A 19,388-nucleotide genomic window follows, 5' to 3' on the forward strand; every position below is an offset into this window, starting at 1 on the left:
AGAAACTTGGGTGACCAAGTTGATCACGAAGACAATTGGTCTTAAAGGTACACCCTGTTTATGTATCTTCGGTAAACCATACAGACTTGGTGTAGCTTCCCCTGGGTATAGCCTGTGGTATGAGGTCTGGTCCATAGTATTGTCTTCTTCTAACTGCTATCACCTTCTTCCTGTAACCACCTCCTGGGTCTTGTTTCAGGGGCTCATATTTTTGTCACTGAGCAGCGATAACATTTTCTCATGATAGCCTTTCTGGTTTGGCAAAAGCGTACACCTACTCTTGTCTGCCAGAAGGACGATAATGTTATTGTCATTACTAAGTGATGTGAGTGCCTACCTCTCCTCCATGCTGATGTTGGATGCTTTCGTCCGCAGTTGCTCTGCTTCCATGTCTGCAATTTTGTTGCTGTTTCTGTGCCTGTGATCGGTTCCACTAGCTGGATTTATCTTGGTGTCACAGCAAAGTTCAATCCTTTTGCAAGGATGTTTTTCTCTGCTTGGGTGAATTGTCTGTCAGACAAATTTTTTACCCACTTGTCCCCATCCTCAGTGTGGCATACTTCTCTCTTTCGTCCTCTGAGGACACACTCTGTATTTTGCTTTGGTTTCCACCACACAGCAAGTAAGTCAAATTTCCTTTGTTGCCTGGTCTTAAACTTTTCATGCTTTTCTCAGTGAATTCAAACACCTTTTGAAGGGTATTCTCATCTATAGACATGTAAAGGTTGGGGAAACCTGCAGTCAGCTGAGACTGAAGAAGTCACTTGGATGAGTGACAAAGTTCTCATATTTTGGCTAAAAGTTTTTCTGCTAATTATCGTTGCCCCAAAACTGACTAGACCTAGATTCTAGTACAGATGAAGAAGTGGCGTTTTGATTGTGCCTTGTTATTGTTGCACATTTAATAAATAAACTTTTCTCCTTAGTAAGATTTTATTATCTAAAATTTGTAATTCTATATAATACATTTTATATAATAAATTCTTAAAATAGTTTGTAAGAAATTATTATATAATTTTGCTGACAAAAGCAAAGCTGTCATGGGGCTCTGCAGGCTGATCAAAAACGACACCGTTACTACTTCCATAGGAATGCAAGGTAAGTAACGGCCGGGTGCTGATAATCCAGTGCACTTGATTAACTGTTTATCAGCATGTCTGGCCACGTGTATAGAAGCAGAGGATTTGGCAGTTTGGGCTGGTCTGCAGCATTCAGGTGTATATTAACACAATGGCACAATCTTCCTAGGAGTGGATGTTCTAGCAAATTTGTTTGGGTGATGATTTGTGCTTGTTTTGCATCCACAGCATTCAGGCGTCTTGCAATCACTGAATCGACCATGAACTTATTTGTATACCAAAGTTAGTCTGACACCTAAATCCACCGAAACTTGGTCTTGCAGCAGGACAATAATCCAAAGCACAGTTTGGCTGAAAAAAAAAAAGAATCAAGGCCCAGTTCAGAACTCAGAGGACTGAAATGCTGTTGAGTGCTGCAATATCTGCATAACTGCAAGATATTGCTGGTAAGGAGGATTTCACAATGGGTGTACTTAAGCTTTGTTTTATTTCAATAATGTGTAAAGAGCAATAGTTTCCACACACATTAAATATGTGTGAAGGAAGTAAAACTGGTGCGCATATATGTTCAGTATAAAAACTCAACGTCTTCATCTGTACAACAGTCTAGATCAGATCATAGACTGTACTAACCAAAGCCTGCGGTCAACTGTCAAAGTAAGACCACCAAGTCCTTTTCTTTAAGAATGATTACATGCAAGGTTAACAAGTTTAATAGCCTTTTATCTATAAATTGTTGTTTGCATGCCCACACTTTATGAATGTGGAGAAATTAGATTTTTTTAAAGATATCTTAGCAGCATTTGTTTTCTGGAATTTTTTTAGGACAGTGAAGTCTGTCTAAATGTTTTCAAAGTGTACTCAACTTCTCACCAGATTATGAAAAGCAAACAATTTTTATCTTTTTTTTCTTTTATATCACATTGTTTTGCAGTGGTCTACTTTAACATTTCTCTTAGTCTCTTTTTGTATCTTTACTGTGCTAAATAAGAACTGGTACTTCACTTTAGTATGCACAGGTACAATAGAAAATCACAATAAACACAACTTTACCACTGTTTGTTTTAATTTAAAGAGCTGCCAGGGTAGAGTGAGGTAGGTACTGAGGCAGGATATAGGTTGACCACTCGTGAGCCAGAAATTCATCAAACTGTTACCTGCATTTATCTTACATAGACACAAAAGTTCAACTGTGTGATTTCTGGTTTCACATACATCTTCACTGCGAAATGACAAATTATTTGGGGGTGAAGTGAACATTTGAAAAATAGTCTATTATATTGGTCATTTTTTTATATTTAAAGTTTAATCATCATTTAATCTCTTTACATTGTTCCGTTCAGATGGCAAAGCTGTGGCACCTCCTGCTCCTGTGTTGGGCATGGAGTCCCCTGTGCCTTCCTTCCAGTGTGAGCTTCATTGGTACACCACAGGAGTGTGAAAAGGCTCACTTTGTCCCCGGTTACAACTTGGGTGGTGAAGGCTTTGACATTGTGACGATGCAGAGAAAAGGTGCCTATGTGATCGACACTGAAACATGGAAGACTGGAAATGGTAACTGTAGAATGTACCGTAACCGTTACATGAATGGAGAGAAACAGAAGGTTCCTGTTGCTGTGGTGGACTGGAGAACCCTGCCCAAGTGCAGTTTGAAGGTCTCCAGTGTGGTCTATGATTCTGTTGAAACTCTTGTCAGTGACTCGACATCATCTGTATCCAACAACTGGACAATTGGCCTTGACGTCCCGGTAGATCCTTCAGCAAAGGTTGGGGTTGGCTTAGGAGGTTCTCACTCAAGAGATTCCACCTTTGCCATGAAAAAGTCAAAACAAGACCGCTACACCTTCTTACACCACTCCATCAACTGTAAATTCTATGGGTGAGTATGTCAGGGAATATTTATGGAAGCCTGTTTCCGAAACTCAAAATTTTGAGAAATGTAACTCAAAATTTCGAGTTAGCTCTGCCAATCAGTAATCTACGTGGAATGCTCACTCAAAACTGGATCGCAACAAATCGGCGCTTTCGAGAGTATGTTTGCTGATAGTAACACCATGTGATTCATCTAATAACACAAGGATTTCATAATTTGTGAAGCCACGCTGAAAATAATCAGCAATTTGTGCATTCATGACTGACTGTAATACTGGTAGCTTAGCTGTAGCATTTGTAGCTGAGGGCTTCAGCTTACGGGTAACAAGGAAATGACATCATTCACGTAGATGACTGATTGGCAGTGCTGGCTCAAAATTTGGAGTTAATAACTCCAAATTTTGAGAAAAGTAAGTCAAAATTTCAAGCTACTTTTATTCTAAATTTCGATAAAATAACTCTAAATTTTGTGTTATGGATAAATATATATTTTTTAGTGACAGAAAGGCACTTTTTTAAATAATAACAATTTTTTTTCATCTGAATTTATGTGGCGTCAAACAGATTTTCAATTATGTGTCACATATAGCCTATTTTAATTTTAAGTATGTAAACCATTACAGAAAAAAACTTCAGCGTAAAAAAGCCCTATTATATATAAAAAATGTTCACAGTTATAGAAGCACATCGTTAAGTTTGAGTTTTCCCTGTTTCTGTGTTTGGATTAATTATTGTTCCTCAATGTGGCTGGTAATGGTTAATGTATTTGGCAGATATGATGTAAAACGGATGACGAACATCTAGTTGACATGAACTCAATATGCAAACTTACCATAATGATTTTAAAGACAATGCTCCCTGGTGCAATATACTGTGAAAAGCTAAAAATGATGCCCTCCTGCTCCCAGTCTCTATACTTTGCTAAGCCATCCACTGGATCAGATTGGCCAGTGAGTCATATGTTTGACAACACTGTTTCTTAATAGTTTGCTGCCATTTCCTTTGGGATTAATAAAATATTATGATTTGACTTAAAGGAAACAAAATCTAAGGTGATTCACTTTTCTGTGATATGCTTTTCTGTTCCACAGCTACAGACTGGCAACAAGTCCTCCTTTGAGTCAGGAATTTAAGTCGGCTTTGGATATTCCCCCTTATTCCTCTAAAACTGCGCCATTATATCACAATCTGATTGACACTTATGGAACACATTACATCACACAAGTGTCTCTTGGAGGTGAAATTAAAGCAACCACTGCTGTCAGGACCTGCATGGCTACAATGAATGGACTAACAGATACTGATGTTAGTGACTGTTTGTCGGTTGAAGCTTCAGCTTCTTTTGCAAATTCTGCCAGTATTAATGCCACAATTGACCACTGTCAGAGAAAGAAAAACAAGTTAGGGTCTAATCAAACTTTCAGCAGTTCATTTAATGAGCGACGCACAGAGGTCATTGGTGGAGATATTGATGGAGGTGATATCCTCTTTGCAGGCCAATCTGACCCCTCGGTCTATAAAAGCTGGCTCATTTCTCTTAAAACTATCCCTGATGTGGTTCAATACAACTTAAAACCCCTACACACCATACTGCCATTAAATCATCCTGCCAGTGCGGGACTGAAGCAACAAGTGGAGCAGTACATTAAGAAAAATGCAGTGCTGAAAAAATGTTCAGAAACCTGTAAGATTGGGCACCGATCAAATGTAAGAGATCCTTGTGCTTGTGTCTGCAACAGTAACCAGAACATCAAGTCAAACTGCTGTCCTGCTGGGAAAGGTTTTGCAACCTTAAAGGTGTTCAAACTTTATGCAAAGGGTCTGTATGGTGATGACTGGAGTCAAACAGATGGTTCAGTGGAGGTGACATATGGTGATCAGAAAAAGCGCACTGATATTATAAGTAATGATGACAACCCTAGATGGAGAGAAACATTTGAGTTTGGAACCATCACCATCACCATGAAAAACAAACTTACATTTGCTGTGTATGATGAGGACACTTACTGGAACAGTGATCTGTTAGGCAAGTGTTCATTTGATCTGCGAGCAGGGAAGGTGAGCGACAGCTGCATGCTGAATCATGGGACTTTCTACTTTTCCTACATCGTAGAGTGTGCACCAAGTCTTAGTGGGAACCAGTGTCAGGAGTATATCCCCTCGGCCATGAGCCCGTCTTTGGCTGAGGTTTTCCACACCAGAAATGGGGTTCTTCTTGGAAAGATGGGGAATAAGTATGAGAAGCCAGTAAATGAGGGATTTTAAACCAAATGTCATCGTTAGGAAATGAGTCAGTGGGAGATGATTATGTAGGGGAGACTGGGGATAGTTGTAACGTGGGCCAGTTGTAACACTTCCAGTTTCTCCAATCAGGGCTAAGTTTCAAATGATGTGATTCATCCTGTACATGCCCAATTCAGTTCTTCTATCACATGTGAAAAATCAGCACATTTTGTCAAACACAGACAATTTAATAAGAAAAAAAGTAATTTGTATGCCAAAAAGTAAGTTGTTGTTTTTTTTTTACTTTATTTCAATTTCTAATAGCATTATCTGCTTTGCAGTTAAACTCATCAAACTTAAATTATGTTATTTGTATGTCTATGGGGATATATTCTGTGTAGGTCTTTAGTGCTAATGTTTTAGCCGTTGGCTGTAATGTTAGGTAGTTCATGGCTATAGGAGTCTGGGTCAGTTGTAACAGCAACAGTCTGGGTTAGTTGTAACAATAATGCAGATGTTACTACTTACCACATTATTTCTTTAACTTATATTAAACAAGTTGGGGCAATTACATGCAGCAGAGAGAGGTTCATTGGTCACCTTTGTATATGCAGTTAATGGCATTGGCAGCACAAACACTGTTTGTGTTCCCACACATACATTATGCAGACCACTGTGTCAGAGATGGACCAGTAGGAAGTATTGGTAGTGGAAATAAATCCGGATGAGTGCAAGAAACAGATTTCCTCATCTTTCTGAGGCACTTTGCAAACCACACCAAGGTAAGCCATGAAAAAAAGTAATGGAATTGCAATGCTGGTGCACAACTACATTTTTTCAGCTTCATTGTTATGTTCAAAAGTTGGTGCAAGAGTTGTAGGTTACAATGCCCACTGAACCAATGAGGCCAAACTCAAGGAACTCAACTCAACCAAAATTAATGAAATATCCAGTTGCAGAAAATTCCATATTTTTTTTTCTTTTTTGGGGCGTTGGAATATGTTCAAAAGCTAGATTTCTGCATTCTGCCACGCACGCACGCACGCACGCACGCACACACACACACACACATATGGCTACATAAATGGCTCTAAGTGCATTCATGTGCTGAATAAAAAAGATTACATGTTAATGTTTTGTCAGTACCCTTATTTCATTGTGTTACATTTCACCCCAGGATATGTTACAACTAACCCAGACTATGGGGTTAATTGTAACATTTCACTCTTTGTGTTTGAGACCATACCATGCAATGGGTAATTGTGCTGCAGAGAAAATAGCTGTACTATTTAATAGCAGAGACATGTAAATACTTTGCATTACATTTTGAATCCACTACCTTAAAAGAGCTCCAATTTACAGACAGAAATGTAAAAAATGTTACAGCTGTCCCCAGTCTCCCCTACTGGATATCTGTTTGCTTGTGCTACATGACATTCTGTGTTTGACAAACAAACACACTTGTGAGAAGAATTACACTTTTCATGCTTCTTTCTTCTTTGTTCCAGAATCTAGCAATAAAGCATCAGTAAAGAAAACACTTGTGTTTCATTTATGTATTCAAAAACATTGTCTTCATTTGTGGCATTTGTGTAATATTGCAAAGAAGGCTTTCCTGTGAAATCTTACATAGAATGTGCTAAAGCGTGTCACATATATGATACAATAAACAGACTAATATATGGGATAAGAAGATTCCCTGATATAGACTTAACCTATAGATAACCTGGCAGTTGTCAAAAGATTAAAAGAGAGAAATGTAACTAATGGAGCTACAAACAGCTAAAATATTTACATGTATTTGTTCAGTGGGTGTAATGCATTAAGAATTCATGACAAAGAACAGTTGCCCCAGTTTGTTTTAGGTGTGAAGGAAGTAAAACTAGAACACGCATTTGTGGGTTTTAAAGTAGTTAAAAACAAAATCTGTGACAACAGCAGACTCAAGGCTCCACTTCTAGGTCAGTTAGTAAAGCATAGGTCGAATAATAGATCTATGCTGCTCTATCGATCAGAGCCTGCTATTCACCGTCAGTGTAATACTACAAAATGCTGTCATTTTTAAAACATTCTTGATTTGCACAATTGTTCACACGTGCGTCTCCAGTAAGTAATGTGTGAAAAGGTTTAGAGCTGCAGTGCATGTGTGAAAACTGCTTTAATGTATTGGTAAAAAGTTAAGAATGTTTAACTTTTGTTATTTTTGTTTTTTTATCCATGTCATTTCATATCTTCTCATTCTTAAATGGTTCCATACAGATGGCAAAGCTGCAGCACCTCCTGCTTCTTTGCAGGGCTGTCTGCTTAGAATATAAACTGCATCTGTCATGTTCATATCTATTCAAGTTTCAGACATTGCATTTTATATTCAGACTACGCTGCTTCTTCTGTATTACACTTTCACGTACTGCAAATTTGTAACTGTGTAGCTCATATAAGTTACAACTGTCCACTTCATTTGTGTCTTGCAGAGTACGGTACATAAACTCAGGACATGGCTGATCAATACAAGCATCATTCTATACTGTCTGTGTTGGAGTTTACTGCAGACTAACCATACAGTTTAAGTTTGTATTGATATTTTGTATCTTTGTCTGTTTCTACTTATTCTCTATTTTAGAGCACAGTATCCTGCCATTTGCACTATGTGTAAACCTGGAGCTTTATAATTTGTCTCTTTGCATACATTTACATGGCAGAGATGACAATAAAGTTCACTTTGAGTTTTACTTCATGGGTCACATACAACCCAGTGTGAATTTACGCGGGATAGAGCAGTCGAACTATAACAAAAAACTATTAAAAAAAACCTTCTTTAACTGCAATGAAGTACTATTGCTGAAAACTTTGACATTTAATGAATGATACTTTATAAAGTAAATGAACATATTTGAGTTCTTCCTGTTTCTTTTTGGATAATGTGTTTGTCAGTGAATGGCCTATATTTGTATAGCGCTTTACTAGTCCCTAATTGTAGCGGTAGACTACTGTTCCCATAAGGCTGTGCGTGGGGGGAGCTTCCGGGTTACGAGTAAAGTTGGAAGACATCACCCAAACACGCTGCCACAAGCTGTGGCAAAGCTGGTGCCAAAGTGGCCTGACCTACAGGCTTTTCGCAAAAAAGATGAGGAGGGGAGGCGTGAGCAGGCAAAACACTACAACCGCAGACATAGAGTCAGACCGCTTCCGGAACTATCGTCAGGACAGAAAGTGTGGATTACCACTGAAGGAAGTACTGGAGCAGTAGTTGGACCTGCCAGTGCTCCCAGATCCTATGTGGTAGAGACAGACAGGGGTTTTCTGAGGAGAAATAGGAGCCACCTCAGACCAACAGGGACTATTACCAGATCTGGTCGAGTGGTGAGACCCCCTGAAAGACTGAATGTGTAATTCTCTGAAGTTATCCATTCATGCCCTATTCAAAGATGGGTTAAGCTGTTAGAGATGTTTACAATAATGTGTTTCGTTTAAATGTAAGTGAACAAATGAGGGATGTGTATAATTTTCACATTTCATGATGCTCCCCATTTCTGTTCTAGTGAGCTGTTTGAGTCATTATGAAGTATGTCTTTAGCTAAAAGGAGGAGGTGTAGCGGTAGACTACTGTTCCCATAAGGCTGTGCGTGGGGGGAGCTTCCGGGTTACGAGTAAAGTTGGAAGACATCACCCGAACACGCTGCGTCCAGTGTCATCATTTATACGCTAATGACCTCAAAGCGCTTTACACATTCAGTCATCCACCCATTCACACACTGGTGATGGCAAGCTACATTGTAGCCACAGCCACCCTTGGGCGCACTGACAGAGACGAGGCTGCCAGACACTGGCGCCACCGGGCCCTCTGACCACCACCAGTAGGCAATGGGTGAAGTGTCTTGCCCAAGTACATAACGACAGAGACTTGGAGCTGGGGCTTGAACCAGCAACAAGTCTGATTACAAGACGAACTGCCAACTCTTGAGCCACGATCGCCCAAGTAAGAAGGATGTAAAGCTGATGATGAGATTCACTCATGATGTGATCTTATAATGACTTGCAAGATCATTCTTCCTGGTTTCAAAACACTGAGAAGCAAAAATTGTTGCCCTCCTTCTCTGAAACTGTCCACTTTACAAAGCCAGCAGTTGGCCTGTGGGTCAAATGTTTGAAGCTTATTTTGGAAATGTGAAGTAAATCCATTCACATGTGAACCAGTTGTGTTTGTGAGGTTTTAATTCGCCTTTGTAAAGGGGCCAAACAATAACACAGTACAACAGCAGTCTGCATGGCTTTTTACAAAGGTAAATAACAATCATAAAATCATTTAGAAACACAATTTATCTACATGGTCACAGAATACAGTCAGAACATTCAGTGCAAAATGTAACTTATACATTTAAGTATATTTTGTGTTAAAAGGTTCGATGCATACAGAACATGATCCTACAGAGCTGTCTATTCACCCAGGTCAGCCTGGCACAGAAAGGGTTTCTGTGGCCTTTGTTGCTCAGCTTTAACTATATGAGTCCTTCCCATCAACTCAGTTGCACCAGACTGTTATCTGTGTAGGCTAAACCTATTTGATGCAGAGGGCCTCACAATATCTGATTTTCACTGCACATCGAAACATTAGTAGTTGAAAGGTCAACTTACTGTAACATCAACAGAAAAGAAGTAAATTAAAAACAATAACTATACAAGAATATGCCATATTGCGAGTGAATGGAATCTGGTAGGAAAGTTATCCAAACCACATAACACACACATCTGGGAATATCCACAAGACCCGCGAAACACACGCACACACCGGTGTCAGGTTGAGGTGAGCAACAGCCTTTTTATTTGTGACAACATGGACTGCGGTTTTTTAGCCTTTCAGTTCAGCACGCAGACACACTGGATGGCTGCCACCGACTTCTTTCCTGCACACCTGTTCTTCCCGCCCTGCGACCTCACTGCGTCACCCCTCCTCTGCAGCAGGCCAGAGACCACGCCTCCGCCACACCAGCAAAACTAATCTTTGATTATCTAAATATTATATGTTACGTTATATAGTAGAAGAGCAGGTAGACGTGTCATGACCTGCTGCAACCAGAGACGTGTTTATGACAGATTCGGAGAGATCCGTCAGTTTATTCCTGCGTTCGTTATTTCATTGCTGTTCACGGCAGGTTAATGTGATTCTCAGCCCGTCACGGACAGTCGGCTGCTGGCCGTTGAGATTACCTCAGTCTAGATTTTAATGGTAGTAAATTCTAAACCAGTTTACGTTTAAATACACGTATCACGTCACAGGTTAAAAAGAAGAAGAAGTAAAAAAGTGTTCGATAGATAATCATTCAATTATAACGCAGTTAGGTCATGACTAATCTAATTTAAAAGCCTCTTGTCACCTCTCGAGGCACTGACCTACTTTAAAGACCCGCAAAGTTCTGAGCAAGTTGCAGTGGTGACGGTGGGAGGACCTGCGAACACTTTCAGATAGGAAACTTGGTTGAGCTTTACACTTACGTGAGGCTCGGATTAATAATTATTTTTAAAAGATGAAACTTAGATGTTTCAAAGTCTGATATTCTATGTTTGTAAAAGGGTCTCTATTTCCTGTCAATCTTTCTTGTTCTTTGCCTATATGGATAACTGTTTGTGGATTGCTAAGAATGTGCAGTGCTGAGTTTGAGGTACTTTGATGAGCAATTCTCATATGTTGGCTAAATGCTTTTCTGCTAATCACTGTTTCCCCAACACTCACAAAACGTTTTTTTCTGAGACTAATAAAGAACTTCAGTTTTGATTGTGCCCTACTATTGTTGCAGACTTCATACCTAACCATAGCTAACAATTATATAAATATGCATGAGCCACAACTCCTCCACAATGGTGTTAAGGACCATTAAAGCCATATATGAAATGATTACTGCAAGAATTTGCTGCTCAAAGTGGTTTTACAAGGGGTGTACATATTCTTTTCCACAGGATTTTGTACACTCCTGAGAACATTTTCTTTCTCACGTGCGTGACTGTCTTTACTTACTGGAACATATTAACAAGCCACAACAAAACAGTTCCCCCATGTGTGATATTGGTGTGAACCAGGTAAAACACGTGATTGTGGGTTTTAAATTTGTGAGGTATAAAGGAGCCTGGTGCAACCTAAACTTCACTCTTTCATCTTCACTACCCTCTAGGTAAGATAATAGAAGGTACTGACCAAAGCTTTCTGTCAGCTGTCAAGGTAAGACCATCAAGTCCTTTGTTCCATATGATTTTCTCTTTGCCGTTTGTTTAATACTTTAGTGTAGTGGCTCTGAAAATATTGGTCATGCTCCAGTGGAGGGGCACAAAGTCACTGCATGACCAGTAGAAACTAGATAAGATGGTTAATGTGACAAAACTATGCAAAACAAGAGTTTTTTTAAAATTCAACTCCTTACAGTTTATTTTGTAATCGTGAAATATTATATGTTCCTAATAGTTTACAAGGAGTAACATGTTTAGCCAAATGTTCTACTTAAATTGCTGGCTGCCTGAGTTGTGTCCAAAAAATGACACAGGCTTTATAGGTAACTGCAAAACTTTTTATGTTTTGTTATTAGAGACAGCTTCCATCCCACTTGGAGGGAGCAACTCTTATTTCTAGAAATGTGGCTTATCCGGGGGAACACCAAAGTGTTCTGAGGACGGCCGAGAGATATAATCTCCCTCACAGTCCCTGTTAGTAAATTATTTACTAGTTGATCATCATATTTATTTACTTATAATTTACATCATATTTAGCTCCTCAGAATTTGAAAGCCTTGAATCAGAAGTACTTGGCTTGCTGGTGTAACTCTTGTACTCACATCTTAAAGCAGATAACCCATTAGCTGGAGAGGAGATGGTGTCTGAGTAATTCAGAAGGTCTACAACAAATTTGGGTCTAATAAAGGTTATCTTATCTTATCTTATCTACACTGGAAAAAGAGTTTCTTGCTTTATAAAATAAACCCCCCTGTAAAGCTACACCTTGCCATTCATCACTGATTAAAGAAAATAAGAACAACCCCAGGTTTCTCTTCAGCACTGTAGCCAGGCTGACATGGTGACTGCTTCTTCACTCTTGAGGATTCATGTACATTAGAATATCAAAGTAGACAAAGCTGCCTGGATAGAGTGCGGAAGAAGCAGGATATATGTTGACAGCTCGCTAGCTATGAATTCAAATGTTACCTGCACATACTTCACATGAGCAAAATCAAATGTAGTCAGAAAAGACAGGAACTTTGGGTGAGGTATAGTGGATATTTTCGGTGTTTACGTTTACACTGGGGGGCAGCATGGTGGTTAGCACTGTTGTCTCATAGCAAGAAGGTCCATCAGTCCAGGGTCTGTGTAGAGTTTGCATGTTCTCCCTGTGTTTGCGTGGGTTCTCTCTGGGTACTCCGGCTTCCTCCTACAGTCCAAATACATGCAGTTAGTGGGGATAAGTTAATTGGTAACTCTAAATTACTTATGGGTTTGAATATGAGTGTGAATGGTTGTCTGTGTCTATGTGTTAGCCCTGTGACAGACTGGCGACCTGTCCAGGGTGTACCCTGCCTCTTGCCCTAAGAAAGCTGGAATGGAATTTTGCACTGTTTAACTTCCCTTTTGTTCATGTAATTTAATCTCCTCTCATTGTTAAATGATTCTGATGAGTCTGACAGCTGTAGGGAAGAAGCTGTACTGGTAGCTGGTGGTCTTAGTCCGGTGACTCCTGTTGCATCTCGCAGAGGGCAGGAGGGTGAAGAGTGCCTGTCAGAGGATCCAGTGCAACCTGCTGAGATACTGTCTCAGGACATGTCAGCATCTGATCCACATGACGTTTCCACACTCCTTGTGCTCCCACATTCACTTTGTATGACACTGGCCCAATCTTTTCCAATATGACACCGTGCGTCCACTTGTTCTCTCCTTTCCTATAATCACACACCAAGACCGGCTTGCCAACAGTGAACCGTCTGTCCCTGGAGTGTTGTTGTCGGCACTGTTGTTGAGCATCCTGTGACGCACTGCTCCGGCCACACTGGGCTTCAGAAAATCCAGGCGAGAGTGCTGCTTGTGTCCTATGAACAACATAGCTGGCATTTCTTGTTGCATGGGGGTGTTGCGGTACGTCAAGAGGAACGTGTCAAGTTGTTGCTGCACAGGTGCTGTACCCCTGGAAGCTTTCAATGCATGCTTGAATGTCTGCACAAAACGCTCAGCCAAATCATTAGTGGCAGGATGGTATGGCGCAGAGTGGATATGTTTGACTCCATTAGCTTTCAGGAACACCCTGAATTACTCAGAACAGAACTGTGGTCCGTTATCACTCACCAGGATGTGAGGAATACCATAGCAACTAAAAAGACTTGTATGGTTTTACCGACTGTGGTGCGATCCATAATATGCACCTTGGGCCACTTGGAATGTGCATCCACCACAACCAGGTACATATGACCCGCAAATTCCACATGGATCCATTCCCACAGACAGGAAGGACACAACCAAGGGTGCAAGGGCGCTAACCCAGGCTCTTTTTGCAAACGCTGACGAGAGTGGCAGCTTAGGTGGCACAACCACTCCCACGCCCCACATGAGGCATCTCTGCTGTATAATGAGTTTCTGTCTGCGCAGCAGATAGGGTGACAGCTCATGATCTGCGTCTTTTACAGCTGGGAAACGTCCAGTTGTTACCATTTCCAGGACACGAGACAAAGTGACATCAGACACAGTGTCACGTCTGATCTCAGCAACACTGACTCGTAATGTGTCCAGTTGAGATGGTTAGAATACCTCTACTGCTCCCCATTTCTCTTTATGTGCAAGAGGCAAAGGTAAACGTGACAGTCCATCAACATTGGCATGATGCACACCTTCCTGGTACTGCAAGGTGTAATTATGTGCTGGCAGAAGGAGTGCCCAATACTGCATTCGCGCTGCTACCATTGATGGTGTACCTTTCAGTGGACAGTGAATGGACAGTGAATGGAGGTCAGTGGGCAATGATCAGTGAGTAAGGTGAACTTACCATGGAGATACTGGAGAAACCTGCATACTCCTAAAACTATCGCCAATGCCTCCTTCTCAATCTGAGCACAGTTTCGTTCGGTTTTGTTGAGACTTCGTGAAGCATCAGCAGTTGGCCTTTCTTGGCCATCAGGCATGATGTGTGAGAGCATGGTTCCAACTCCATATGGTGAAGCGTCACACGCCAGACGGAGAGGCAGTTCAGGATTATAGTGGGCGAGTATTTCCGGTGATGCTAGACGTTCTTTAGCTTTCTGGAAAGCTGACTCATAGGCTGATGTCCACTGCCATTTCCTCTCTTTACTGAGCAGCTCCTTCAGTGGGTTGAGGACTGTAGCTAAATCAGGTAAGAAACATCCATAATAGTTGAGCATTCCCAGAAAAGAATGTAACTGGCTGACATCACTTGGTGCTGGAGTTTTCATAATGGCTCATACATTTTCTGGTGATTTGTGTAACCCTGCCCCATCAATTATGTGGGCCAGGTATTCCACTGACACCTGGAAAAACAGCTACTTCTCCTGTTTGAGATGCGTTTCCATATTAGTTTAAAAAATCTAGCAATAAAGCATCAGCAAAGACAACGTGTGTGTTTCATTTAATTATTCAAAAAAGAATGTGTTACTGTTTAGTAGGTTTCTGTAATGCATCAAGAGGTTTTCACAAGCTACAGTTGCTCCATGTGCTTGAGGTGTGAGGGGAAATAAAACCAGTGCACATTGTTTCTCTGGGTGTTAGAGCAGTTAAAAATAAAATCTGTGAAAAGAGCACAATGAAGTCTCCACTTCTACATCAGTACTTTAGCATACTTCAGATGACAGAAGCTATTGATCTGAGCTGGCTGTAAACTGTCAGGGTAAGACGACAGAATTATATCTTGTTTAAAGAAATTTCTTGACTTGAGCATTTGTTGTACGTTTCTGGTTCATTTCTGGTCTCACGTGTATCTTAATTGTCAAATACCTAAAAAAGGTCAGGGCTGCTGTTCATGTGTGAAAACTACTTTTCTGTATCAGAAAAAATGAAATATTCAAACTTATATATATAAAAAAAGACATTTATCCTCTTCTCATTGTTCCATTCAGATGGCAAAGCTGTGGCACCTCCTGCTCCTGTGTTGGGCATGGAGTCCCCTGTGCCTTCCTTCCAGTGTGAGCTTCATTGGTACACCACAGGAGTGTGAAAAGGCTCACTTTGTCCCTGGTTACAACTTGGGTGGTGAAGGCTTTGACATTGTGACGATGGAGAGAAAAGGTGCCTATGTGATCGACACTGAAACATGGAAAATTGGAAATGGCACTTGTAAGATGTACCAGAACAGATACATGAATGGAGAGAAGCAGAAGGTCCCTGTTGCTGTGGTGGACTGGAGAACCCTGCCCAAGTGCAGTTTGAAGGTCTCCAGTGTGGTCTATGATTCTGTTGAAACTCTAGTCAATGACTCGACATCATCTGTATCCAACAACTGGAAAATTGGCCTTGACATCCCGGTAGATCCTTCAGTAACAGTTGGGGTTGGCTTTGGAGGTTCTCACTCAAGAGATTCCACCTTTGCTATGAAAAAGTCCAAACAAGACCGCTACACCTTCTTACACCATTCGATCAACTGTAAATTCTATAAGTGAGTATGTCAGTGGATATTTGTCTTTTTTTAAAATTTACTGAGAATTTTTGTTTTATCTGATTTTACAGCAGAGGTGTCAAGCAATTCGTAATTATATGCCCAGTGTTGGGGAGTAACGGAATACATGTACCGCCGTTACGTATTTAAAATACAAAATATGAGTAACTGTATTCCATTTCAGTTACCGTTTAAAAGGTGGTATTCAGAATACAGTTACTTTGTTGAAATAAATGGAGTAAACGACGGTCTTTTCCTGTTTCATGTGTTAGGCTGTGCCCTATTTTTGGTAATTCCCAAACAAAACACGCATTAAGAGGCTCTATTGCTTGTGTGTTGAATCAGCCCCCCCATCATCTTTAAGTGACTGAGACAGAACTCATCACCACATTCTCATATCATCCTGACCCTTTTGGCCTCGCTAAAGCACAAGACACTTTAACGCCTTTCCCACGCAATGTACACAAGCCGTAAACTTCCACATTGTTTTATTTTATTTATATTTAAATAATTTACATAACTCACCCACTTGCTGCACATAATGTCCTCTTTGTATATACTCATTCACTGTATATAAAGTTCTGTCTGTCCCTCTTTTTTTTTTTCTTTGCACAGTCGAGGAGCGTATCAGGTCACATTTCACTGCGTGTTATACCTGTATAATCATGCACGTGACAAATAAAGAATCGTGAATCTTGAAAATCTTGTGTCTCAACCCCGCGCCCCATGTTACCCCTACTTGCGGCCCGCATAATGTCATGAAGACATATTTTTAAAAATCATTATTCAAAAAAGTATTTAATATTAAGGCAATAGGCAGAGTGTTACAGGCATAGCCCTAAAGAATGTAGCCTCATGGGCAGTGTAGTCCGTGCTGCAGGGAGAATGCACTGCTATAACCGTTATGTGTCTGTGAGCGCGAGGGAGAGAGGAAAAAGGAGAGTCAAAAAGTACGAGCTGTCACCGACCAGAAACGGGAGATGGAAGCATGTAAATATAAAATTAAAAGAGTGCCCGACGAGCGCAGTTGTAAGTAAGCTATTAAGACTCGACTGTACACTGTGTTCGTGTTTTCCTCCGAAACAATAAGCTCCGTTGAAGCAGCCTTTCAACGCCTCTCTCTGTCTCTCGCTAGCAAAGTTGACCCAGACAAGAAAGTAAAGCGAGTTTTCGGACACGAGCCGACACAGAACCCGACGTATTAGCCAGAAGTCCCTTTACTACGGTTTGGAGCCGCGGACCTGTTTTATATACGCGCAGAATAGTTTTCTATACGAGCTGCAAAAAGTGCAGCCTTACCTAATGTCCACCCTACTGTTACTCATTTCATATTAACATTTAAAAATCTAAAATCTAGTTGGTATTGGTATGGCGAGTAACCTGCAGTAATACTAATAAATCACACAGCAATAGTACATTCATGTAGTTGTAAAAAGCATGATAATATATTAAGTAATCCAAAGTATTCAGAATACGTTACTCAATGAATATGTTACAAAATATACTTTGTATTCTGTGGAATACATTTTAAAGGTGACCTTCCCAGTACTGTATGTGCCATATATAACCCAATTTCACTTTATGTGGGGTGGAGCAGCCAAACCATCACATAAAAAAACTATTAAAAACATCTTCAAATGTAAAGAAATGATATACTGAAAATTTTCATATTCATTGTATCATACTTTTACTAATCAGATCATTAAGTCTGAGCTTTTCCTGTTTCTGTCTGTAGCTTAATTATTGTTCCTCAGTATTTCTGGCCGTGGTTAATGCATTTTTCAGTAAGACGAAGTAAAACTGATGATTTTCCTGTAGTTAAGATTGAGTAAAGATGCAATCTTTTCATAATGATTTAAAAAAAAAATGCTTCCTGGTGCAAAACACTGGGTCAGATTCACCTGTGGGTCAGATGTTTGACACACCTGTTTAGTATTGTGATTCTGTTTTGAATTAATAGAAAGAAAATCTAAAGTGATTCAAATAAAATGGTTCAGACATTAATGCATTTATATGCTTTTCTGTTCCACAGCTACAGACTGGCAACAAGTCCTCCTTTGAGTCAAGAATTTAAGTCGGCTTTGGATATTCCCCCTTACTCGTCTAAAACTGCACCATTATATCACAATCTGATTGACACTTATGGAACACATTACATCACACAAGTGTCTCTTGGAGGTGAAATTAAAGCAACCACTGCTGTCAGGACCTGCATGGCTACAATGAATGGACTAACAGATACTGATGTTAGTGACTGTTTGTCGGTTGAAGCTTCAGCTACTTTTGCAAATTCTGCCCGTATTAAAGCAGAGTATGAACACTGTCAGAGAAAGAAAAACAAGTTAGGGTCTAATCAAAGTTTCAGCAGTTCATTTAATGAACGACACACAGAAGCCATTGGTGGAGATATTGATGGAGGTGATATCCTCTTTGCAGGCCAATCTGACCCCTCGGTCTATAAAAACTGGCTCATTTCTCTTAAAACTATCCCTGATGTGGTCCAATACAACTTAAAACCCCTACACACCATACTGCCATTAAATCATCCTGCCAGAACGGGACTGAAGCAACAAGTGGAGCAGTACATTAAGAAAAATGCAGTGCTGAAGAAATGTTCCGAAACCTGTAAGATTGGGCACCGATCAAACGTAAGAGATCCTTGTGCTTGTGTCTGCAACAGTAACCAGAACATCAAGTCAAACTGCTGTCCTGCTGGGAAAGGTTTTGCAACCTTAAAGGTGTTCAAACTTTATGCAAAGGGTCTGTATGGTGACACGTGGACTCAGACAGATGGTTCAGTGGAGGTGACATATGGTGATCAGAAAAAGCGCACTGATATTATAAGAAACAATAACAACCCTAGATGGAGAGAAACATTTGAGTTTGGAACCATCACCATCAACATGAAAAACAAACTTACATTTGCCGTGTATGATGAGGACACTTACTGGAACAGTGATCTATTAGGAAAGTGTTCATTTGATCTGCGAGCAGGGAAGGTGAGCGACAGCTGCAGGCTGAAACATGGAACCTTCTTCTTTTCCTACATTGTAGAGTGTGCACCAAGTCTTAGTGGGAACCAGTGTCAGGAGTATATCCCCTCGGCCATGAGCCCGTCTTTGGCTGAGGTTTTTCATACCAGAAATGGGGTTCTTCTTGGAAAGATGGGGAATAAGTATGAGGAGTCAGTAAATGTGTGAGTTCAATGCTAAATGTCACTGATGAGAGATGAGTCAATAAGAGAATAAGGATTTGACAATATGCTGAATATCTATGTGCTTGTATTTCATGGCATTCTGTCTTTGACTTTTATGTGCAAAAATATTTTTTGAACTCAAGCATGCTTGCGAGAACTCAAAACTGTAATGCACTCTTTATGCTTCGTTTCCATATTAGTTCAAAAATCTAGCAATAAAGCATCAGCAAAGACAACGTGTGTGTTTCATTAAATTATTCAAAAAATAATGTGTTACTGTTTAGTAGGTTTCTGTAATGCATCAAGAGGTTTTCACAAGCTACAGTTGCCCCATGTGCTTGAGGTGTTAGGGGAAAGAAAACTAGTGCACATTGTTGCTGTGGGTGTTAGA

General features: G+C 40.3%; 2 protein-coding genes across 2 annotated transcripts; both read left to right on the top strand.

The window, feature by feature from the left end:
• The first annotated feature begins 2,422 nt into the window (after positions 1 to 2,422).
• Positions 2,423 to 5,216, top strand: LOC102783118 (perforin-1-like). The gene is made up of 2 exons (XM_006790572.2): positions 2,423 to 2,958; positions 4,043 to 5,216. Exons 1-2 carry the CDS (start codon positions 2,423 to 2,425, stop codon positions 5,214 to 5,216), a joined length of 1,710 nt encoding a protein of 569 aa, XP_006790635.2.
• Positions 5,217 to 15,265: 10,049 nt separating this feature from the next.
• Positions 15,266 to 19,074, top strand: LOC148102608 (perforin-1-like). Its single transcript, XM_087842625.1, has 2 exons — positions 15,266 to 15,801; positions 17,834 to 19,074. Exons 1-2 carry the CDS (start codon positions 15,266 to 15,268, stop codon positions 18,999 to 19,001), a joined length of 1,704 nt encoding a protein of 567 aa, XP_087698751.1. The 3' UTR covers positions 19,002 to 19,074.
• Positions 19,075 to 19,388: the final 314 nt, after the last annotated feature.

This window comes from Neolamprologus brichardi, chromosome 6, assembly GCF_056152115.1.
Source record: "Neolamprologus brichardi isolate AB-2024 chromosome 6, ASM5615211v1, whole genome shotgun sequence".
In the NCBI taxonomy this organism is placed as follows: domain Eukaryota; kingdom Metazoa; phylum Chordata; class Actinopteri; order Cichliformes; family Cichlidae; genus Neolamprologus; species Neolamprologus brichardi.

Bases quoted from the DNA above. Each gene is read 5' to 3' on its own strand.
- LOC148102608 (XM_087842625.1), top strand. From the start codon at position 15,266: ATGGCAAAGCTGTGGCACCTCCTGCTCCTGTGTTGGGCATGGAGTCCC. The intron at 15,802-17,833 runs GTGAGTATGTCA...TCTGTTCCACAG, and splicing joins ATCAACTGTAAATTCTATAA to CTACAGACTGGCAACAAGTC.
- LOC102783118 (XM_006790572.2), top strand. From the start codon at position 2,423: ATGGCAAAGCTGTGGCACCTCCTGCTCCTGTGTTGGGCATGGAGTCCC. The intron at 2,959-4,042 runs GTGAGTATGTCA...TCTGTTCCACAG, and splicing joins ATCAACTGTAAATTCTATGG to CTACAGACTGGCAACAAGTC.